The following is a 24414-nucleotide window of genomic DNA, read 5'->3' as shown; positions in this document are numbered from 1 at the left end:
TGGTCCCTTCTGTTCCACGTTTATGGGCACTGTAATCTCTGTAAGAAAAACCTGTTTCTAGTGTTATAACATGCCAAACATTACTATTGGGATTTTATTTTTAATATTGGTAATATCCACTTGTCAATTGGTCCAATAAATAATATAAATGTAAAGATTAATAAATCGAAAGAGAAAAATGCATAATGCATCAAAATTTATAATATTATAATATTATAAATTATACATATAATTTAATTTAATTTAAATAATTATAATTTTATATATTTTATAATGATTTTTATATTCATAGATATAATAATAAATAGGTGGATTAAAAAAGATTATTTTAATTCAAATATTTTTTTATTTTTTCTTTTTACAATTTCAATTTTAATTTTTACAAAAATATTTAAAAATAATTATTATATATTTTTAAAGAAAATTTTCATAATTATTAATTTTTTAAATTAATTATTAATTTTGAATATAATTAAATCTATTATTACGATATATATGTCTAAAAAATTATATTAAAAATTATATTTGAAGACATATTATGACAAAATAAATTAATAAAGATATGAAGATTTATATTTTACTGATTTGCTTAAAAAATTATAGATTATACAAATTTTCGCGCTATATGATTCAATATACATGTAATAATATATATATATATATTACATTATAATATTATATATAAAATAATCCTACAAAAAATATTTTTCATGATTAGAATATGATTCATAATTCAAAATAATATTAAAATGAGACTTTTTTTATATTTATTAAATTGAAATATTGTATTAATATATTTTTTTAATTTATTTAATTTAACTATATAAGAAAATAATATAAAAATTAGTTTATTCAAATAATAAGATTATATCTTCATTAAACGAATTGAATTTTGATTTTATTTTCAAAGCTTTCTAATTGGTTGAAACAAAAGTTTCTAGATAGTCAAGACCAATAATATTTTTGCAGATTCGGCGTTAGTCGTGAAAGAATTTTGATAAGAGACGTCATAGAATCGTGCAATTAATCAAAAGTTTTCAAAGACAAATATTTTATTTATAGTATTCTTAAAAAAAAAAATTATATTACAGTGCGTAAGATTAGAATCTGTTATTGATAGAACTGTCATAATAATATAAATTGTATTTTTAACTTAAAATATTAAGTTGAAAAGTAGTTGCCTTATATGTGTGTTTTTAAAAGAATCACATAGAATACTTCGAACTGAGGCTGAGGGTTCGTTTAGGGTTTGACTGAATGGTAAGATTATTTTAAGCCTTACAAGACGATTGAAACGCTCAGGTTAAACGTTTGTTATTCCTTTAAACGAATTCACACTTTTGCAAGTCGCAACTTAACTTTTTTTAGTTTCTTCAAATTGTTGAATTTTTATTTTATGTTATTCATCTCTTGTATAAATATGTATAAATTTTGAGTTGTTTTGTTGATTTCTTTTTTTTTTTTTACCTGAACCTTTCTATCGTCATTGTATCGTTAATCGACTTAATACACGACCTCCATTTTTGTTGCAACTATTTCATTCGGCATATTTCTTACAGTGTTTCTTGATTCAATTATTTTTTAAATCATTTTTTGAATTTTTAAATGCATTTCTACGAAAATCAAAATTTAGGTTAAATCAAATGTATATTTTTAAAAAGAAGAATAGACAGAAATTAATATTTATAAAATCATGTTTGATGATAATAGGTCGTAGATTCTAACAAATTTGACATTTACATCTACAGATATAACCTGAAGAAATATGTTTAACATAATTTATTGTAAAGCTTTTAACATATGAAAGAAATATTCGTAAAATACATTGTATAATAAAAATTCTTTATATGAATATATAAAAAAAAAAATTAAACTATTGTAAATTTAGAATATGAATAATAGAATAGAACAATTTTTATGCATAAATTTCAATTTAAAATTTGAAATATTCATCAATTAAATCACGTAATTTTTTTAATGTAAATTTTTTATAATTTTTGTATTTATTTATACTTGTTTTTAATTTAATTTTAATATATATTTTTTTATATAAAATATCAAAATAAAAAATTTTTAAAATTTATATAATATATATATATATATATATATATATATATAAATTATATATATAATTACAATATTTAATTGTATTAAATATAGTATATGTAAAATATTTATTAAAATAAAAAATTAATTTTTTTTATTATTTTTATATATTCCATAAGGTCTGTACATTGTGAAAAACATGCCTCTGTTCGGAAAGTCTCAAAAGAGTCCGGCGGAGGTGGTGAAAGCTCTTAAGGAGGCAGTAAATGCATTGGAGCGTGGTGATAAGAAGGTAGAAAAGGTATGTTGTGAGGCTACATTTCGGTTTCTATGACGCAATACGTTCATTTTTAGGCTCAAGAGGATGTCAGTAAAAATTTAGTACATATAAAAAATATGCTTTATGGAACAGCTGAAACAGAACCTCAAGCAGATATTGTTGTTGCCCAATTGGCGCAGGAATTGTATAATAGTAATTTGTTGCTTTTACTTGTGCAAAATCTTAGTCGCATAGATTTTGAGGTATTTATATGCATTAATAATAATATTAAATTATAATTAAATTATAAATTTCAAAATAATTTTATATCAGAAAATAAATTTATCAAAATTATATATTATATTTTTATATAATATTCTTATGTGATACATATGTATAGTTTTTTATTATTTATTTTTTATTATTTTTTCTTATTTTAAAACATTATTATATGTTTAATAATTTAATAATAATATTTAATAATAATTGAATATTTAATAAATATTTTTTTCATTAGGGAAAGAAAGATGTTGCTCAAGTATTTAATAACATATTACGGAGACAAATTGGAACCAGATCTCCAACAGTAGAATATATATGTACTAAACCAGAAATATTATTTACTCTTATGTCTGGGTAAGTTCTCAATCTTTTTGAAAATATAATATCTATATTTTGTCTTTTATTTTGTACTATATCAATTAATATTATTATAATATAATTTTTAATTCAAATTATGGAATTTATATATAAATATTTGAACAAATATTTCAATTTATAATTATAATTAAAATTACAGGTATGAACACCAAGATATTGCTTTAAACTGTGGCACTATGTTAAGAGAGTGTGCAAGATATGAGGCCTTGGCTAAAATCATGATCTATTCGGACGACTTTTACAATTTTTTCAGATATGTTGAAGTATCAACTTTCGACATAGCTTCCGACGCGTTTTCTACATTCAAAGTAAGCGATGATAAAGCGCATGATATATCGTACTTTAAAGTAAAACATACTTGGTGTATCCGGTACATTGATTTTTAGGAATTACTTACCAGGCATAAAATACTGAGCGCTGAATTTTTAGAAATTAATTACGATAAAGTTTTCTCTCATTATCAAAGGTTATTGAATTCAGAAAATTATGTTACGCGACGACAGAGTTTGAAACTATTAGGAGAACTTTTACTTGATAGACATAATTTCACTGTATGTATGATTATTATTAAATGTTGCATATGTAGAATTGTAAGATCGTATTAATTAAAAAATCTTTAAATTTCAGGTAATGACACGGTATATTTCAAATCCTGATAATCTGAAATTGATGATGAATATGCTTAAAGAAAAATCACGTAATATTCAATTTGAAGCGTTTCATGTGTTTAAGGTATATTTATGTAGTTTAACTCATTATTATTATTTTTATATTTTATATTATAATTTTTATAAAAAATAATTTAAAAACTTTGTTTATAATTTATTAGGTGTTCGTGGCGAATCCAAATAAACCAAAACCAATTTTAGATATATTATTGCGCAATCAGGAAAAATTAATCGAATTTCTAACGCGCTTCCACACTGATCGTTCCGAAGACGAACAGTTTAATGATGAGAAGGCGTATCTTATTAAACAGATTAAAGAGCTTAAGTCTGTACATGAAAATTAAATTCAAAATATAAATTATTGCTACAGCTATCGTTAACTACTATTGAAGTCTATACAGCTGCTATTGCTACTGTTATATCATTAAGTCACCGATATAGCAAATTACCATTATTTTACCATTCTTCCTATCTTTCTGTCTTTTACTGTCCCTTTCTTTCACTTATTATACTTATCGTTGATCGATTAAGACTTGATCATCATCATCATCATCATCATCATCATCATCATCATCATCATCATCATCATCATCATTACCATTATGATTATCATTGTTATTGTCATTATTATTATTATTATTATTATTATTATTATTATTATTATTATTATTATTATTATTATTATTATTATTTATTGCTTTTATTACTTTTATTTGCAACTAGTTTTGTAAATAAAATTTTCGTTTAATTATGCATTATTGTATATTTATACGGAATGATACTCTGTCATATTCATATGTTTCCACTTAAATATTTAATGAAGTTAAATAATATTAAAAAATATTTGTTCTTAATATTAATTTTTTAATATAATTATTATGTTATATTATTATAATTATTTGATATAATACTAATTATTATTGTATTTTATATTATAAAATTTAAAAAATTAATATATAAATTTAATATTTTAATTTCAATTTTATAGGAACAATGAAATTTTATAATCTTATATTCAATAATTTTATTTTTATTATAGCTGACGATATTTAATTGTTATATTTATAGTATTAATAAAGAAGCGAACATTTTTAAGTAGGAGAAAAAAATATACAATGAAGTAGGGAATGTCACGTGGTTATTTAATAACAGTAATATCATGGCGGCCAGTTTAGGCTAGTCAATAATGATCAGTATTGGTCAGAAAATTTATTGTTTGTGTTGTTTTAAGATAATTTAGTGAAATAAATTTTCTTTTTGTTTAAATACGATTCCGATTTGGTGTTTCAGTGCAATTGTAGAATAAAAAGACTTGAGCTTAAATGGAATTCTTAAAAAATGAATTGAATTCGTATAATGTAAATTCAATGAAAAATGAAGTAATATGAAATCGTTTTAATCTATGACGATATTTCATATATTTGTTAATAAAGAGTATGGAATAAATAAAAATGTTTGTAAAAGACCCTTGTGGGATCGTGTGTATCATAATTACATACGTTGCTGTCTTTTATGCAGATTACGTCGTCGTACGTTGGGTTATCCTGCATAGTTTACAAGACAGGTGCATTTGATAATTTTCTGTGTTTGTAATTCTATTTATTCATAGTTTTATATTTGTTTGTATTAAATTGATTTTATATAAATTTTTTACTAATATAAATATGTGTATTTTAATTTTTTAATTTAATCTTTTAACATTTTTAATTTAACTTAATAAAATATTGTTAATATTTTTTTTTTCATTTTGTTACACATTATTATATTTTTATTGCAATTAAAAATGCAACTTCAGGAAATGCACTTGTAATAACTATTTTCTGATTTATATTATTAATCTCTTTTTATTATGTATAGTCTATGGGGTCCTTTTCATGTTGTGGCTTTCAACACCATTGTATTATTATTGATAACATCACATTTGAAGGCAGTCTGCAGTGATCCTGGTGTTGTGCCACTACTTCAAAGTCGTATGGACTTTTCTGACATTCATACAGATAATCCAGAAACAAAAATTGAATGTGATGAAAGAGACAGTTGGACTGTTTGTACTAGATGTGAAACATACAGACCACCTAAAGCATGTCACTGTAGAATTTGTAAACGATGTGTTAGGAGAATGGATCATCATTGTCCATGGTATGCTATAATTTTATAGGTATATAAAAATTGTTTACAATTTCAAAAGATATGAAGTTTATAATATATATTGACAGCTTATTTTTTTTTTATTTATTTTTAATAGAGGTAATATTTCAACTTGCAAGAAAGAGTTTTATGGTATTTTTTAATGTAATAAAATATATATAAATAAATTATATTAAATAATTTATTAATTTTTATTTTGTATTGAAATTTTTTTATTGTATTATAAAATATTTATTATTGTATTAAAAATAATAATATAACAATAATAAATTTATAATTTATATATTTTAATAGTAGTTTTTTTAATGTAATATTTTTTTATTATAAATTAATTTACAATGTTGCTCAAAGGATAAACAACTGTGTTGGAGAACGAAATCAAAAGTACTTTATTCAATTTCTGATCTATGTTGGAATATTGGCCCTCTATGCTCTAGGCTTGGTGATAACCTCATGGATTTTAGAATGTTCTCGATGCAGTAATGATATAGCTGTCAAACAGAGTCGCATGTATGTGTATTTTAAATATAACTATTTGTAATTATTGTTTGAGAAAATAATTACAATTCAAACATCTCTATTAAAAAAAAATTAAGTTTTTATTGAGAGAAAAAACATTATAAAATGTAGAGAGAAGATTATTAAATCTAATAATATTAAATATCTTTTAGAAACTTAAATTTAAGTTTAAAAATTATTTAATATAAACATTAATATAAAAATTGAGTATTAATATAACAGAAATATATTATTAAAAAAAAATGAAATAATCAAAAAGTTTTTTCTACAGCTTACACTGTGTTATATTGGTATTGGAATCAGCACTGTTTGGTATGTTTGTCATCGCAATGCTTGTAGACCAATTTCAAGGTATCCTGGGAGAAGAAAATATAATGGAACATATGCAGAATAGTCATCATTATAAAAGAAACAGTTCACGTACTTTGATTTTACTTTCCGAAGTTTGTGGTAAAAGCCATCCAATTTTATGGATGTTTCCTTGCCAAAATCCACCACGTTATACTTTTCGAAAAGATGCGTACCTGATAGATCATGAAGTTTAGATAAATGTTTGATTGCACATTATGAAGTAAAAGCTTTTGTTATGGCTTTGTTTGCCATAAGTACTTTTTTATATTACAGAAGTTTCTATTATTTAAGTACGATTAATGAATTAAAACATCATACATCATGATATATGAAAAACAAAGATTTACATAATTACAATTGTTTATATAAACAATCTAACAATCAAAATTATTTAAATATTATATTTAAATATTATATTTAAATATTATTGAAAACATTTTATTATCTAAAACTAAAGAGTTTATAGTATTTTAATTTTTTAAAATAAACTTACATTAAGTTACAGAAATAAAAAAAATAAATATAGGAGAAAAGGTATTTTAATATTTAAATTTATATTTTTATTTTATTGTTGTTGAATTTATTATTTAATTTTTTATCAGAATGTAGTTCAAAATAAATTATTAAATTTTTAATATTTATTCATGAGGCATTCCATATAATTAAATAAATTTAAATATACTTGCAAATTTAATATTCATGTGATTGAAATGTTAGTAATCATATTGGATGTAATATTAGTCATTGAATATATTCAACAAAATCTTAGTAAAACTTGTAGAATATATAATTAAATTTTTTAATATATCTTTCAAAAATTTCTTGAAATGTCATTTTTTTAAATGTTTTATTTTAAAATATTTCAATTGTACTAGTCTTCAATTTTTTAAGAATATTAATATCATTCGGTTGTATTTAAATAATATGAAAAATGTATATTTTTTTTATGATATTTATATATGTTATAAAATTATTATACATAAAAAAGTATTATATTATAAGAAAAGATAGATTAAAAGAAAAACAAGAAATTTTGTTTAAAAAAATTTAAGATATAAATTTCATAGACAAGCAGCCATTAAACCAGCAACATTTTCAAAATCTATTTTTTCTGTAATATTTTTTGTCTTGATATTTTCATCTTGATTGGCGATAAAAATAATAGATTTGCTTTCTTCTTTCCATCCATATTTTTTTACCCAATGTTTTAATGTAGGATCTAAAATAATTATTTTATTATTAAATTTATATATATATTTTTATTATATATAAATATATATATATTTTAGAATAGTTTAACATTTTATAAATTAAATTAAAAAGATTTTTATAAATATTGAATAACTTTAAAATATATGAACGATGTTAATTAAGTAGATTTATATTAAACTTATGGTTATTTTGTTTAATTTAATTAAATATTTTGTTTAATTATATATAAATATATATAAATATTATAAATATTATATAACAAAATATTCTATTCTGTGAATATTTTTATAATTCTTCTTATAGTTCTTAAAAAAAGATTATATACCATCAACACCTCCAAGAAGTTGTGCTAGAAGACTTTTATCTATTGTTTGGAATGTGATTCCTACTACATGGCAAACAAATTTTCTTATAGAATCTTGAAATCCTACAATTCTATCACAAAGATCAGACATAGAAAGGACTCTATCCCAAAAATGTTGAAAGTCACATTGTTCTAAAATGTCTCCCAAATACATAATTTGATTAATAGGGCTTTCTTGCATCTGTAAAATAATTTTTATTTAATTAGTTTTTAAATTAATAATAAGGAATTAATTTTTCTAATAATGATTAGAAAAATATCAAAAAATTAAAATAAAACGTGTAAATGTATTTCATTATTATATATATTATATATTATATATATTTATATTTTTTATTTACTTATATTTAATACATTTATATACTTTTTTCTTTTATTTTTTACTTTTTTCTAATCAAAATTATATTTGATCTATATTTATATTATAAATAAAAATATTTATTAATGAAAATATTATTAAACTTATAATAAAATGAAAAACTTACAATTCGTTCACTGAGAAGACATTTACAAAGGACAAAATCAGTATGAGGAAGATTTGTTAAAGCTTTTAACAATATTTGACACGTAATATCCATGTTAAATCTATGTGGATTTAATTGATACAGTTTCAAAACTGCTAAATTAGCCTCCAAATCGTATGCATTTTCTCTTGATTGTATTTCAACATATTTTTCTAGAGTTGCTAAATGATCTGGATTATATCTGAAATTTATTTTACTTAAAATAAAGTAGATATTTATGTTTGTAATATTTAACATGCATGTTTAATATTAACAATTGTATAAAATATATTGTATAGTATATTATTTATAGTAATATTTATAATTACTATATAAGATAAAAGTATAATCAATATTTAAAAAAAAATGTAAAATAAATTAATAATTAAATTTTGAAGAAATAAATTTAATTTTCAAATATTTTTCTTATTATTAAGATAAATTATAAAGAATGAAATGAATTTGATTAAATATTTAAATAATAAATGTATACCTTTCAATGCCTTTTAACATTCCAGCTACGGTTTGACGCATTGCTTCTGCCATTATAATAATAAAAAAAATTTTTTATTTGTTTATAATAAACTAATTTTTTTATTTGAAAAAGAAATATTGTATTTAGAATATTGTAGAATATTGTAGGTTAGAAAACTTAATTCCTATTCTCACAATGATAGAGTACAGCAAGATTGCCAAATTTAGCAACATAAATTGATACCAACCTTTAATTTTTTAGGAAATGAAATTTAAATATTTATTTAATTTTATACAATTTTAAACATGAAAAAAATTTTTTGATATATGATAAAAAATACGTTTGTGTTTATTAAAAACAAAAGTAATAATTATTAAGTTATTAATCATTTACATAAAACATTTAATTTTATTAATTTATAATGTTTAAAAAAGAACTTAAGAATTATTTTTATAATTATCATATTTATATAAATATCTTATAAAACACGAATTTAATAAGAAATATTTGTATGATATAATTTAATTTTAAATAATGTAATTTCTTTTTATATTTTGTATTACTTTTCATTTATTTGTTATTCATTTTTTATTTTTTTAAAGAATTTATATTTTATTTTTGTTTGTTAATATTAAAAATTATTTATTGATATTAAAAATTTTAATATCAATAATTTTTTAGTTCGTAAAAAGATTTGATTCGTAAAAAAATGTGACCTGTAAAGTAATTCTTAATATGGTTCCCGCGGCACTTCCCGCACATCCTCTAGTCATTGGGGATGCTCCCCTCTGCCGTGTTGACCGTTAACGAGCAATCAAAACGTATATATGTGCGCGCATACAAAGTATAAAAATTAGTTACGCTAAAAGTTTTTTGCTTTCTGAAAAAATTATAAAGATTCGATCATTATATATTTAATCCGGTTATTATAATAAAGGATTATTTTTTTCAATTTATTTAGAGAAATTTCTATGGATATTAATTTCTTTCTACTAGAACAAAAATCAATCACAAGTATTTATAAGAAAGTTCTTTCATTCTCTTAAATTATTGTTCAATTTTTTAGATTGAAGAATGTTCTTTATCTATAGTAGATGCTTTGAAATTTGTGTGAGTTAATGTCGATCATCCTGATGATCTATATTACGGAGTATACCCAGAACGGATGTAGCGATAGATCGGTGTCACGTGAACCCTCCGGATATACTAGCTTCCTAGTCTTGCTCATCTACTTTATCGCACTCTTTCATTTTATCAGAAAGTACAGAAACTTGCTTATTTGATATACGGTTTCAATAATAAAGATATTAATTCAGAAAATATTGTATTATTAATTATTCAAATATATATAAAAATATTTGAAATTTTATTTCTATGGATAATTCAAATAAATAAGTTCTACTTTATATTTAGAGGAAATTTTTACAATAAGCTTTAAATTAAAACTTTAAAAACATACAATAGAATATAAATTCATATTAACTATATATACAAGAATGAATGGTTTTTTATAACCAAATTGCTCATATAATGAAAATCTATCTAATTTCCCTCACCAATTATGATTTTTCATTCAATTAAAAAAAATTCATGTTTATATAAGAGGATGTTATTTTAAAATGCACAATAATATATTATGTAAATATTGTATTATATATATTGCAAATATAATAATTGTTTAATGAATTAATTTTTTACTTATTTTGGATTAAAAATACAATTTATATTCGATTATATTTCGATTATATTATATTATAAAAAAATATAAAAGGAATAACATTTAACGATAATTCAGATAATATAAACTTAACTAGAATGTAGATAATTAAGCACTACCAGAATTTCATTTATATAAATGTTGAAATGAAGTTCATTATTCATATATGAATAAAATAATGATTTTTTTTTTTTTTTTAAGATTATCTTCTGGTCGATTATAAAATAATTTCCACAATTTATAACAAATGCTTCTATTACATCTTAGGACATTTTTCTTTTTTATTATTTTCAAAAATTTCAAATTAATATAATTTAACAATTATAATAAAATTGTAAAGTGTAAAATTATAAAATTATCAAAATAACAGAAAAGTAATAGATATGTATATATATCTAAATAATGACAATAAAGAGCAAAATATCGTCGGGATAGCCGTCAACTTGATGATGATATACTGTTGCGACCTCTTTCTCCTTGTTTTCCTCGTCCCCTCTTGCTTTGAGTTCGCGAACAGGCATGAGTGAGTGCGCGCGGAATAAATGTATGACACCGATGTAAACGGCAAGGGTGGACCGGAGGAAAAAAAGGAAAAGGGGGATCCCCCGATTTTGTACCCCCAATATTTCAGCTAGTTCGCTGTCGAAAGTGAACTCTTGATTCCAGTTCTGAGCGGACCGGCTAAGCATTCGCATCGTCCCTCGGATATAAGTCTTTTTTTAAACATCAACAGACAAACGATAAAAAAAAACAAGAAAAAATAAGGGAGGAAAAAACGAAAGATTGCAAATTCTCGTTCATGTAAATCGTATATAATAATCGATGATCGTAAGATCATTAGAGCCACCAGGATCAAGAGAAGCTCTTGATCGTCAAATACCATTTTGCCGAGGTTCCATCTAATCAAAGTGTTATACTCTTTTGGTTCGGAAACTCGATTGAACTATGAATTGCATCTCGTTTAATCTGATCGAGTTGTTGCGTGAAAAATCAAGAGTGAATGCAGTGTAGTGCATACAATATTCTCGATTCCTGAAATTCTATTCAAATCCGAATTTCCCGCGCAGCTGTTTCTTCAAAGCTTCCGTTTTTTTCACGAAGTGTCCGAAATTTAAAAGAAAGAAGTACAGTGATCACGGAAGCGCAAATTTTAAACGGCTGACACAGTGTCGTGAGATTGATATCACACTTAGGTTTGTATAAAGCTATTTTATTTCGCAAATCACTTTATCGAAAAAAAAAAAAAAAAGAAAAAAGAAAAAAGCAAAAAATAGTATAGAGAAGATGAACCATGTGCGAATAACATTGACATTTCTACGCGTCATTAATTGAGAAACATACATGTAATCAGAATAGAAAGAAGAATTGCAGAAAAAATAATGAATTTAACGAAGAAGCAATTAATAGTAAGCGAAAAATTCAAGATCACAGCAATGTCGATTATGCGGAACAACGCATTCTCGGCTAATTAGAATATAGCTGTTTTTTATGAGCGTGGAAGAGGAAGAGGGATTCAGGCAATAGATCGGCCGCGAAGGGGTCGGGGTGTGATGAGCTTTGGGGGAACGTGCATGGACTCGGATATTCATTACAGAGTTCCCCAGCCGGACATTCGTATTTAACCAGATCGTATCGATATTGCTTTTACGCTTTAATTTTTTCTTATTGATTTTTAAATTAGAAATACTATATTATTCTTTATTTCATTTTTAATTTTGCAATAAAGAGAGGCAGTTTTTAAAAACTATTAAAATATCTATATCTTGTAGTAACTGTAAGATTTATTTACTTTTCATTTTCATTCATTTTAAAATGAATGAAATCACTGGACATTTAAAATACTCAAATAAAATATAACTTTTAATTTCTTAGGAACATATAGAATACAGATTTTATACAGTCATTGATTTGCCATTTTCCACTCAGCTGGTATTCTTGAATTTCAACGTGTAATAGTCTTCCGTAGATTTTCCACACGACAAAACGCAAATCGCATCCGGTCTCAGAAAAAGAACTCGGTCAAACTCGTTCTCTAAACTACATCCTTTTAACCTTGAAAATCTCTAGAAGAGCTTATAATTCACTCATGTGAATTAAATAAATATTTTATATATAATTAATACATTGAGGGACTAGTTAAAGGAAACGAAGAAATATATATAAAAATATGAAATTGTCGACAGAAACACTGTTATGTCTTCGCGGTAGTTCCGCGACCAATACAGGAACACGCGAGAGAAATAATCAAAAGCGGGAAAACTTCTTCACGGTGAGCGAATAAAATCATTTAAAATGACGGAAGCATCGAGAGAACCGGAACTCGCAGATCCTGAAAATCCTGACAAAACTGCATTGAATCTAACATCTGCTTCTAATAAAATGAAACCATTGCCAGAACGTGGTACATGGAGCACCAAGCTAGATTTCATTTTGAGTGTGGTAACTTTAATTTATAATATCTTATTATAATATAATCTTATTATGATGTGTTTTTAATCTTTTAATTTCTTATTTTTTTTTTATCTTTTGAATATTATTAATCTTACTAATTAAATTCAATCCATAGGTGGGCCTGGCAATTGGTCTTGGAAATGTCTGGCGATTTCCATATCTCTGTTATAAGAATGGTGGCGGTGCATTTCTAATTCCATATTTTTTAACATTAGTTCTTGCTGGAATTCCAATGTTTTTCATGGAATTAGCTCTGGGTCAAATGCTCACCGTTGGTGGTTTAGGTGTTTTCAAAATAGCACCTCTTTTTAAGGGTATCGGATACGCTGCCGCTGTCATGTCCTGTTGGATGAATGTTTATTACATCGTTATCCTCGCCTGGGCTATTTTCTATTTCTTTATGTCCATGCGTAGTGGTTAGTTTAATTATCTATTTTTTTTTTTTTGTAATTTTTTTGTAAATTTTATGTAAAGTGAATAGAAATAAATTTAACACAGATAAATAATTCAGCAAATGTATTAATTTTTTATATTTAATTAGAATTACCGTGGGGAAGTTGTAACAATTATTGGAACACAAAAAATTGTGTGAATCCCTATGATAGAGATTCATTATCATGTTGGCTTCAAATGACTAAGCATCATAATTTTATTAAAGTATGTTCTGTTAACGATGTTAATATGACTATCACAGAACTTACTGATCCAGTCAAAGAATTTTGGGAGTAAGCTTCATTAAATAGTTAATGATAATAATAATTAATATTTTATTATTAATTATTATATTTTATTGATAATAGTTATTAAATATTTAAATCACGAATATTTTTAATTATATGAAATATTATTTTTTAGACGTCGAGCACTTCAAATTAGCGAAGGTATAGAATATGTGGGGAATATTCGTTGGGAATTAGCTGGTACACTTCTTTTGGTTTGGATTCTTTGCTATTTTTGCATTTGGAAAGGTGTCAAATGGACTGGAAAGGTGGTGTATTTTACTTCCTTATTTCCTTATGTTTTATTAACGATCCTTTTGATTCGTGGAATTACTTTACCTGGAGCTATGGAAGGCATTAGATTTTATATTAGTCCAAATCTTTCTAAATTAAAAGAATCTGAGGTAAATATAACAATATAAAGATATATTATAAGTCATTTTCTTTTTATATTATTGTTTAATTTTAGCAATAATCTATTGTATTTTGCAGGTATGGATAGATGCTGTTACGCAAATTTTCTTTTCATACGGTTTAGGTTTGGGTACATTAGTAGCTCTTGGTAGTTACAACAAATTTACAAATAATGTTTATAAAGATGCTTTAATCGTTTGTTCGGTAAATTCTTCGACAAGTATGTTTGCTGGTTTTGTCATATTTTCCGTAGTAGGCTTTATGGCTCATGAACAACAAAAGCCAGTCGCAGAAGTTGCCGCTTCTGGTCCAGGATTGGCTTTCTTAGCTTATCCATCCGCAGTTCTTCAACTTCCTGGAGCTCCTCTTTGGTCTTGTCTCTTTTTCTTTATGCTCCTTCTTATAGGTTTAGATTCTCAGTTTTGTACCATGGAAGGATTTATTACTGCCATGGTGAGTAATAATCTTTAAATTTCCTTAGTATAATAATAAATAATTTCATTTTGAATTATTTAATATTCAAGGTGGATGAATGGCCACAATTGCTCCGTCGACGAAAAGAAATCTTTATCGCGATCGTTTGTATTCTTTCTTATATTATTGGATTATCTTGCATTTCACAAGGTGGCATGTATGTCTTTCAAATTCTGGATTCGTATGCAGTATCCGGATTTTGTCTTCTTTTCCTAATTTTTTTTGAATGCATCTCTATAAGCTGGGCTTTTGGTGTTAATCGATTCTATGATGCTATAAGAGACATGATAGGATATTATCCTCTTATGTGGTGGAAACTATGTTGGACTATTACCACTCCTATGATTTGTATTGTAAGTAAATTTTTGTTTACAAATTAAGAATTTTTAATGTTAATGTTAAAGTTTTTAATGATGTTAAAGTTTTTAATGATGCTTTTTAATTTTTTATTGTTCAATTTGAATGTTTTCTCTAAGAAATTCTCTAAAAATATATGTTATTTTCTAATTTTAATAGGGCGTCTTTATCTTTAATCTCGTACAATGGACACCTGTAAAATATTTAGACTATGAATATCCATGGTGGTCGCATGTACTCGGCTGGATGACAGCTTTATCTTCAATGCTTTGTATACCTGGTTATATGATTTATGCCTGGATGACAACACCAGGAGATAGATCCACGGTAAATATAATATATATTTATTGCTTTTTTTTAAGATAAAATTTTATATATTTATTGATTAATAAAATATTTTATTAAATATCATTTTCTTTTAAATCTGTATATTTAGAAATACAAGTTATTAGTACGAATAGAAGATGATGTAACAAGTCTACGAATGAAAATGGGTCAGCCATCGGTCGAACTAACGCCACTTTAACTGCCGGAAATTTATTTAAATCTTAAAAAGGATTTATGGTTTTAATTATTACTTTCTAACTATCATTAATTTAACGAATTAATGATTTAATAACATTGTTATTACTTTGGTAATAATTTTATTGTAAAATTACTTTCTTCGTTCATTCGAAAAAACAAAAAACTTTTATTGTGTTCCTGTATATGAAAAAATTTGTATTATTTAAACGAACATTTTAATGATTCAGATAATAATGATTAGATTTCTCTCAGAAAAAGAAATTCTCATTAACTACAAAATAACTAAAGTGTTCAAAAATTATGTTTAGTTTTAAATTAAATAGAATAATTTATCTATTATTACATTAATATACGAAATTTTTTATATACACGAATTGTTCAAGAAAATTGCATTTAGAAAATAATCGATGTTTTATTTTTCAAGATAATTCTAAAATTAAATATTCCAAGTACTTCATAAATATTACAAGTTTTGAAACTATTCGTGTAAGTCTTGTTAAAAATTTAGCTGCTAACTTATTTTAGCAATATCGGACATGTACCATAAATAAAAAATATTGCACATTTTGAATTTGTTTATAAAGTACATATTTATGCTGCCATAATTATTGTATTTTGCTATTCAGTTGATTGTCAAGATGAAATTTTTTCATCATTTAAAAAATATGTCGATTTATGCGTGATTTTGCAGAAAATGTGTGTGCAAATTTTTTCTTAATAAAAATAGTAGATTTGCATAGAAATATTATAGATATCTTTATTCTATTGCTAATAGAAAAACAATACTTATTGATGTCGTTCAATTAAGTAAAAAATTATTTATAGATTATTTTGATAAAATCTATGATATCTTTAGTTGACATTATTATTATAATTAGTTATTTTAATAGTATTTGTTGTAATTACATTCTTGTTACGCATATTTTTTTTCTTAAGAAATGCAACATGCAAAGTAAGAATTTCATTTATGTGAAAAAAGAAAAAATAAAGAAAAAAAAAATGTATGATAAAAATTTTGAAAAAATAAAGTTAACTTTTAAAAAGTTGTTTAATTTTTCATAATATACGAATAATGTTAACCACTTACGTTAAGTTAAATATAGAAAACCATGAAATATGTAAAATATAGCAAGGATGCAACTTTTAAGTTTTCTTCTTATGTTTCATTTTATTATATATTTTTTTTTCTTTGTTAATCTTGTGATATTTATATTATGTAATTATAATTAAATAATTATATAATAATTATAATTTTTAATATTTTATTTTAATTAAAAAATAAAAATTTTTTAAAATATCAAGATGGCAGTGCAGTTGTTAATATAACAGGTGCAAAATGATTAGAAGTTGAATTCTTTATGAGTAGTTTTTAGAAGTGTATTGAAGTAATGTTTTTACATTTGCATTTAAGAAAAAATAATTAATTATTGAATAATATTAATTTTGCGTTTCGTTGCTAATAAAGCTGCGTTGCAAAATTAATTATTTCAATAAATAAAATAAATAAATAACATGATAGAAAAAAATGAAGAAAGTACCGACAATGACAGTCATCTTGTCAGAATAAGATTAATAACTGATAAAAGAACTTTTTTAGAAAAACAATTTCTTCAGGTAATTTTTGCAGTATATATTTTGTTTAAGAACTACTTATATAATAACTATTTTAAGGTTATAATTTTTAAATTGTCTTTATTCAAACATTACAATTAAAATAATTATGATTAAATAATTGATAAAAAAATATTTTATTAAATATGTACATAATTTCATTTTTTTATTTTCAGTTTTATTCTTTTTTATGTACAAATGTTTTATTTTTTTTAAAATAATAATATGATATTTACATAAAATTAATTATTTAATTTTTTAAAATATTTTATATTCTATTAATTAATTGTAATTGATAATTGTAATATGATAATGAAAATTAATTATTATTAAAGTAATATAATTAATTTTAAGGTTCAAGAAGAAATTAAAATATGTTTTGCTCAGTTAGCACAAACATTATATGCTAGAGAGAAACAACTTTTAAGGCAATCAGAAGCAATTTATAGACAGCAAATATCTTTAGCATTATCCAGCCAGGAAATTCCTCCCTCTATAGCCATATTAAATGAAAGAAATGCTTTGGAAGAACAAATAAAACAATTTGGAAGAATAGAGCTCATAGGATCTAATTCAACAGCAGTCACTGATTTGGAACCATATAAAATTGAAGAATATCAAGACATAAATAAAGATCATGTTTATTTTGATAAATCTATTAAGAATACAGGAATTATTCCTTTTAGTACAAACACTAAATTTTCTTGTACGATAAAAGATGAAAAGATAGATGATATTTCTACTGAATTAGAATTGTCTAATACAATAAATTTAATGGAAAATTCCAATCTCATTTCTACATTTCAAAAAAATGATTCTGAAAAAAAAATTGAACATTCTTCAAAGATAGATACAGAGTTACAAGAAAATAATTATAATCTTCAAATTACCAATGTAAATAAACAAGAAAATGCAAAAAATTATAAAAATTCAAGAAAGAATATCATAGAAGAACAACATACTTCTCATGGACATACAGAACAAGTTCAACAGTGGTTAGATCAAATACTTCTAGAAACAGAAATAGAACCAACTATTCATGAAGTAGAAAAATTACCTGATATATCAGAACATTATGTTTATACTAAATTTCATTTAGAAACATGAAAATTATATTTAATTCCAATTTGCTTAGTCCACCATTTTAACAATATATTTATTTTTAATTTTTCATAAGATAGGAAATTCAATTTGGGAACAATTTTTGACTATAATTGTATTTAATTTTATTTATTTATACATAATAATAATAATTAGTTACAAAATACATTCTTTTTAATAATATCAATCATATAATAATATAATCAATAATAATATTAATAAATAAATTGTATTTTCATTAATATTGAAAAACTATAAATTATAAGTATTTTTTAATTATTAAATTATTAATCATAATTTCATTATCCATAAAACAAAAAAAAAAGCATTAATATTATTTTATTTATATAACATGCATAAATACTAAAATAATTTTAAATATATGAGTGTTAATAATATTAATACCATAAAATTATTTATTAATTCATAACCAATATTAATTATAATTTATACATTTTATACTTACCAATAATTAAATACTTTACTATTTTACTATTTTATATTCTTTTTTTTTTTTATATAAAAAAATAAGTAAAAGATAAAATCATAATATTATTTTAAATTTATAAATAATTCATAAAAATAAAATATTTCTTAATGATAGTTTTATGTATATTCCTTAATTTTTTATCACTTACATAATACATTTTATACTTCATGCAACACATTTTAGGTTTTTATATACATCTAGAAAACATTTATTTAATAATATCATAATATCAATAAATGCAATTTAAATATTAGATATATTCAAAATACCTTGTTAATAAAAAGTAAGCTTGTATGTATGTGATTAAAATTTCATATAATTCTATTTCCGTTTTATTAAAGTTATTTGTACAATATGTTTGTATTGCTTTTTTTGAATTTATTTTGTAATGAACCATTGGGTAACTTAATTTAATTATTGATAGTTAGTAGAAAAAATAATTGAGCACCTTTGTATAGTTTATTAATTACTAAACAAACAAATAGATACAGATAACCACCACCTTTTGTATGTACAGACGCCAGCGTAGTAGTGTCAGTTGGGATTTCATGTCCAGCATCGGGATCGTTTTTTTCAGGAACCGATTTGTTAACAAAAGATTTGCGACTAGGGTCAAATGTGGGTCATAAGAGAGAAAATGAATTGTGAATATACCTCCATTGAAACCTCAATGTAATAGATTTAATCCATCATTTTAACGATACTTGATAAAAAACCCAATCTTCGAAGAAAGAAGGTACAAAAGCACTATCTTTGGTAAAAGTTACGGGTACACAAAGCTGTGAAAGAACTTGTTCATACATTTCTAGTGATTGTGGACAAGATGCTCCATTTCCCTAACAAATAAAATAAAATATTTATACATAGATAAAATAAAAAATTATTTTTACAAATTACTCATATTTTTTACTCACATGAGTCATATATTTGCCCGTAGATTTTAAAACTTTCATTGAAGAATTTAAAATTAATCTAATAAAATCCCATGCATCTCCATGTGGAGTTGGGCTAATTGGTATATCTGTAAGGTCACCAAAAACATAATCAAATTGTCTGCCTTCTTCAATCATGTGTGCTAAAGTTTTTGCACAATCTCCAACAATAATCTATAAATTCAAATTTTTCATAAAAAATTTTAATAAATTTAATTTAATTTTATATGAAATTTTGAAAATAAATCTTATATTTATAATAAATTTACCTCATAATTTTCGCCCTTTCTTTTATCCAAACAGTTTCCACATATGCTTCTCATATGTTGACTACAGGCTTTAATTACGACATCGTCAATCTAAAAATGAAAAATTTTTTATTAATTTATTAATAAATATCATAATAATATAATACAATATAATAATTTGTAATATAATAATAATATAACTTGACATACTTCTAGCATAGTTACAAATTTTGGTTTTTCTTTAAGTAATTCCCAAAGTAAACCACCATCTCCTCCTCCTAAAATAACAATTTCTTTTCCTGTATAATTTTCTTTTCCACGTTGCATTAAAGTTTCTGTATATATCAGATCTGCTTCAGATATGTCTAAAAATTTTAAAGTAAACAATTTTTTTATTTTTAGATATAATTTTAAATTATAAAAATATAAGAATTTTTCTTACTTTGTAATTCATCAAGAACCAACAAATTTCCTAATGATTTTGAGTGAACAATTTGCACTTTTTGATAAGGAGAACGTGCTTCGAAAACCAACTTATCAATATCATATTCAAGTAATCTGTCATCTTAAAAAAAAAAAAAATAATAATTTTAGTATCTATTGAAAGATTATAAAATTTAGAATTGCATGAGAAAGCATTTAATAGATGCATGCGATGCAAAGCATAAATCTGTAAAAAAAAAAGTTTTTACATTAAAAATAAAATTGAGAAGAATGAAAATATTGAAGATTAGGAATTTTATATATGGATTACTAAATCTATCACATTATTTATATCTATTAATTTTATGTATTTCTGCATAGCATATAAATTTAAAAAATAAAAAATGTATCATTCATTTAATATATTTATAAAAATAATAAATCCTACGGAATTATAATTCTCATAATTATTTAATATTATAAAATTGATTTAATTTCTTTTGGAATTTGCTGTTTGTTTTAACAACTGATTATACATATAGAGAGAGTATTTAACTACAATTGTTCAAAAATTTAAGAGGTAATTCTTCAAGCTAAAATAAAATGAAAATAAAAAATTAAGTATTGTGTTTTTTGCATATTGATAATTAAAAATCAATGAAATTATCCCAAAAATTAATAAATCCTCCTTCATAAACTAATGCACTTGAAACAATGAGAAGCTAGGATTTCAAATTTAAAGATATAGCTAGTTTATATTATAACTCTTAAAAAATTACAATTTCAAAATTATTGTATTTTTTATTTAAATTGTTCCTCATATTTGTTCATATAAAAAACCTTGCATGCAACTAAAAATATTTTCATCGATTTTAATTTTTTAATCAATAATAAAAAGCAAAATATTTTTTATTATTAATTTTCGATTTATTTTGATTTAAAGAATTACACCTTAAACTTTTGGACATCTGTAGCCAAGTACCCTAAAAGTATACTAAAAAAAAATTTATCAAGCGAACAAGGTAGTTTAAATGGATTTTTTTAATTAAAATAAAAAATGATCTATATAAAAATAAAAAAATGTGTTATAAACAAACGAGACGAATTATATACCGTTTTAATTATAAAGTAAATAACGACATTTCCGCACGATGAATATGAAAAGAAGTTCAATATAAAGTAAGAAATTACACACAATCGAGGAAATGAATCGAAAGCATTTTTCGTTAACGACGCATGATGAAAAAAAATATTTTGCGGATATAATATTCCATTAATACCGTAAACAGAATAATAAATAAAAAACTCACCGGCGGTAGGAAAGTATCTCTCAAAAGGTCCGCCGCGTTTAATCGGTGAAAGCGAGTGCGAACGCGTAGAGGCTACTGCCGCCTGCAACGTTGTCTCCAATTCTCTGGCCAACTAAAGGTGGCCGCGACAAGCGAACCGATGAATAAAAAAAAACAGAAACTATCTTGTTAAACCAATCGTAGCAACTCTTTTTTTTACGTATCAATCAAATCATTTTCCCTTTGCGGAAAAACTAAAAAGGAATACCGGGAGGATCGGAGGAAATACACGTCGACCGGAAAAAAAGTAATCAGTCAGAGTTTTAAAGTGCAACGGAAACGATTCGCACGTTTTTAAGATGCTATAGATAACTAATAGGAACTAATTGGGGAGTGGTTTCTACCTGATAGTGTCAGATAGAGGTCATATATGGTTCCTCGCCTTACTGGTGGCAGGCGCTTACTGCGTTGGCTGTTCAGAGCCATCGCAACGTCCGCTTCCAGGTATCGCCACTGCTACAAGGTCCTCTTTGTTATGCGTGTTTCTTTCGCATATAGTAAAATTTTTACTTATTTCTATAATACTATTCGTCGAACGATGATCTTTTACAATACGTTTATCTTGCAATTTTAGCGTTTAGCGGCAAAAAATCGGCAAACGAAAAATCACGAATCGGTTTAATGAATGCAATTTCACGAATTTATATTAGAAAAAAAAAAAGTTTTATAACATATTTAATATAATTATTGTTATGTTATATAATTAATTCATATGTAACACAAGATGTACCTTATAATGACCCCATGTTTGAGAGATACAAAAGCTGATTTTGTGTTTGATATTCATGACAGGCAATTAAATATTATGAAATTTGCAAAACAATTATAAAATTAATATAAAAAACTGTACCTCAAAATCTAAAAGTGCTTCCTCTTCATCTCTCTTATAATATTCAATGTTAATAGTGATTAAGCCTTCAGTATATCCTCGAACTGTAATTAGACTACCTCTGGGACCTGTATATAAGACTAAAAAGCTCCCATCAATGCTTGATTCAGTTAATGGTTTTAAACTATCAAAATATTCTTGAAGGACATTAGTAATAGCTAATTTTAGAGTGGAACGTTTTTCCACATCTACTATTACATTTGATGGTACTGTAAAGTCAAGAAGTACAGTGTGGGCAACCATTGTATATAAACCTAAAATCATTTTTAATAATTATTAATTAATATTATTTAATATTATAAATAATTTAATATAAAATTTATATGTATTATAAAAAAATTAAAAAAAAACATTGAATGAAATATTTTATAGTTCTTACAATATATATTTTTATATTTTAATAAGAAATTTAATTAATAATAAATATTAAAGAAATATTAATACCTGTATATTAATATAAAATGATAGTAAAATTAAGAAAGTCACAATTCTTATAGAAATCCTTGAATTGGATAAACATAAAACTACTTGTAAAAAGTATTAAATTCCTCCTAGAAACAGAAGTCTTAAGGTTATGTTACAATATGCGCAATGGAAAATAGATTGAATCATTTTGACCAATAGTTCAATTATAAGTAAAGAAACAATTAACTTTATGAAATAATATAGAAATAAATCAAGTTTTTTATAATGTATTCTAATTAATTTTCTAAGGTTAGAAAATCATACAAATTGTGATTTAATAATAATGTTTTATTAAAATTGAAATTAAAATTTAAAAATTATATCAAAAATTTTTTAATATAAAAAGAATTTAATGGAAATAAATCATATCATGTTTAAATTAATAATTAAATAATTAAAAACTACTGAAAATATAAAAATTTAATTATTTTAGAAAAAAAAACATAATAATAATGAAACAAAGGTATAATATAAAATCTATTCTATCCATTATTTTTATAATTTATTTATATAAAAACGCAAAAATAATATTTTTTAAATAAAATTTGCTATTTTCTATATATTTATATATACTGATAAATATATAGAATTGACATGATTAGATAATACCGTTAAAGAAGACTGAAATCATACTCACAAATTACATTCACAATAATAACTTTCAATCACAAAAGCTGTAATTCATACGATAGAAATACTCTCGTGATATCGCTGTGTTATACCACAAACTAAGTATAGAATAGATTTACCATTCAATGCATTTTTGTGTTACACTTTTCAGAGCCTATGCAAACACAAACTAGATATAGAATAGATTTATTACTCAATATATTGAATTACATATTTTTTGAATTAACAGTTACATAATATCATTTTCAAGTCAATAATGCAATATTATTAATTCAGAATAAAACAGTAAAATTATTAAGACAAAAAAAATTATGATTAAATGTTATGATTTTAATATAAAATTATATATAAAAAATAGAATAAACTTTTTATTAGAGAATATCTTAAATATATATAAGATATATTATATATATA

The 24414-nt window shown here is 23.4% G+C and overlaps 6 protein-coding genes across 17 annotated transcripts; 4 read left to right on the top strand and 2 right to left on the bottom strand.

The window, feature by feature from the left end:
- Nucleotides 1-1015: 1015 nt before the first annotated feature.
- Nucleotides 1016-4013, top strand: LOC122715793 (protein Mo25). 8 transcript variants are annotated; one of them, XM_043938253.1, is made up of 8 exons: nucleotides 1016-1260; nucleotides 2226-2338; nucleotides 2401-2568; nucleotides 2823-2941; nucleotides 3105-3273; nucleotides 3352-3516; nucleotides 3593-3697; nucleotides 3795-4013. In XM_043938253.1, the coding sequence occupies exons 2-8, from the start codon at nucleotides 2246-2248 to the stop codon at nucleotides 3975-3977; spliced, it is 1002 nt and encodes a 333-aa protein (XP_043794188.1). In that variant the 5' UTR covers nucleotides 1016-1260; nucleotides 2226-2245; the 3' UTR covers nucleotides 3978-4013. The 8 variants fall into 8 exon arrangements, with proteins under 8 accessions (XP_043794188.1, XP_043794185.1, XP_043794184.1 ...); XM_043938250.1 differs by having other exon boundaries at nucleotides 2226-2347; XM_043938249.1 differs by lacking the exon at nucleotides 1016-1260 and adding an exon at nucleotides 1306-1633.
- A 721-nt stretch (nucleotides 4014-4734) lies between these two features.
- LOC122715857 (palmitoyltransferase ZDHHC7) lies at nucleotides 4735-7023 on the top strand. 3 transcript variants are annotated; one of them, XM_043938386.1, is made up of 4 exons: nucleotides 4735-5162; nucleotides 5491-5772; nucleotides 6133-6291; nucleotides 6572-7023. In XM_043938386.1, exons 1-4 carry the CDS (start codon nucleotides 5146-5148, stop codon nucleotides 6843-6845), a joined length of 732 nt encoding a protein of 243 aa, XP_043794321.1. In that variant the 5' UTR covers nucleotides 4735-5145; the 3' UTR covers nucleotides 6846-7023. The 3 variants fall into 3 exon arrangements, with proteins under 3 accessions (XP_043794321.1, XP_043794322.1, XP_043794320.1); XM_043938385.1 differs by having other exon boundaries at nucleotides 4740-5197; XM_043938387.1 differs by lacking the exon at nucleotides 6133-6291 and having other exon boundaries at nucleotides 4736-5197.
- Nucleotides 7024-7594: 571 nt separating this feature from the next.
- LOC122715868 (eukaryotic translation initiation factor 3 subunit K) lies at nucleotides 7595-9404 on the bottom strand. Its single transcript, XM_043938405.1, has 4 exons — nucleotides 9224-9404; nucleotides 8713-8932; nucleotides 8189-8408; nucleotides 7595-7870 (listed from the first exon to the last, which is right to left on the bottom strand). The coding sequence occupies exons 1-4, from the start codon at nucleotides 9274-9276 to the stop codon at nucleotides 7713-7715; spliced, it is 651 nt and encodes a 216-aa protein (XP_043794340.1). The 5' UTR covers nucleotides 9277-9404; the 3' UTR covers nucleotides 7595-7712.
- Nucleotides 9405-11628: 2224 nt separating this feature from the next.
- Nucleotides 11629-15988, top strand: LOC122715741 (sodium- and chloride-dependent GABA transporter 1). Of its 3 annotated transcripts, none has more exons than XM_043938164.1 (9): nucleotides 11629-12115; nucleotides 13106-13361; nucleotides 13489-13789; nucleotides 13915-14098; nucleotides 14229-14361; nucleotides 14585-14959; nucleotides 15031-15333; nucleotides 15497-15664; nucleotides 15774-15988. In XM_043938164.1, exons 2-9 carry the CDS (start codon nucleotides 13215-13217, stop codon nucleotides 15861-15863), a joined length of 1701 nt encoding a protein of 566 aa, XP_043794099.1. In that variant the 5' UTR covers nucleotides 11629-12115; nucleotides 13106-13214; the 3' UTR covers nucleotides 15864-15988. The 3 variants fall into 3 exon arrangements, with proteins under 3 accessions (XP_043794099.1, XP_043794096.1, XP_043794097.1); XM_043938161.1 differs by having other exon boundaries at nucleotides 14229-14496; XM_043938162.1 differs by lacking the exon at nucleotides 11629-12115 and having other exon boundaries at nucleotides 12678-13361; nucleotides 14229-14496.
- Nucleotides 15989-17209: 1221 nt separating this feature from the next.
- LOC122715881 lies at nucleotides 17210-18682 on the top strand. Its single transcript, XM_043938418.1, has 2 exons — nucleotides 17210-17476; nucleotides 17828-18682. The coding sequence occupies exons 1-2, from the start codon at nucleotides 17375-17377 to the stop codon at nucleotides 18578-18580; spliced, it is 855 nt and encodes a 284-aa protein (XP_043794353.1). The 5' UTR covers nucleotides 17210-17374; the 3' UTR covers nucleotides 18581-18682.
- An 822-nt stretch (nucleotides 18683-19504) lies between these two features.
- LOC122715767 (spermine synthase) lies at nucleotides 19505-24149 on the bottom strand. Its single transcript, XM_043938202.1, has 9 exons — nucleotides 24008-24149; nucleotides 23350-23456; nucleotides 22867-23159; nucleotides 21978-22089; nucleotides 20687-20809; nucleotides 20455-20609; nucleotides 20266-20355; nucleotides 19979-20170; nucleotides 19505-19900 (listed from the first exon to the last, which is right to left on the bottom strand). Exons 3-9 carry the CDS (start codon nucleotides 23146-23148, stop codon nucleotides 19754-19756), a joined length of 1101 nt encoding a protein of 366 aa, XP_043794137.1. The 5' UTR covers nucleotides 23149-23159; nucleotides 23350-23456; nucleotides 24008-24149; the 3' UTR covers nucleotides 19505-19753.
- Nucleotides 24150-24414: the final 265 nt, after the last annotated feature.

The sequence above is a fragment of the Apis laboriosa genome, unplaced genomic scaffold (genome assembly GCF_014066325.1).
Source record: "Apis laboriosa isolate Shangri-la unplaced genomic scaffold, ASM1406632v1 scaffold40_cov151, whole genome shotgun sequence".
Taxonomy (NCBI): Eukaryota; Metazoa; Arthropoda; class Insecta; order Hymenoptera; family Apidae; genus Apis; species Apis laboriosa.
The sequence above is the reverse complement of the archived record's forward strand: the minus strand, read 5'-3'. Positions and strand labels throughout refer to the sequence as shown.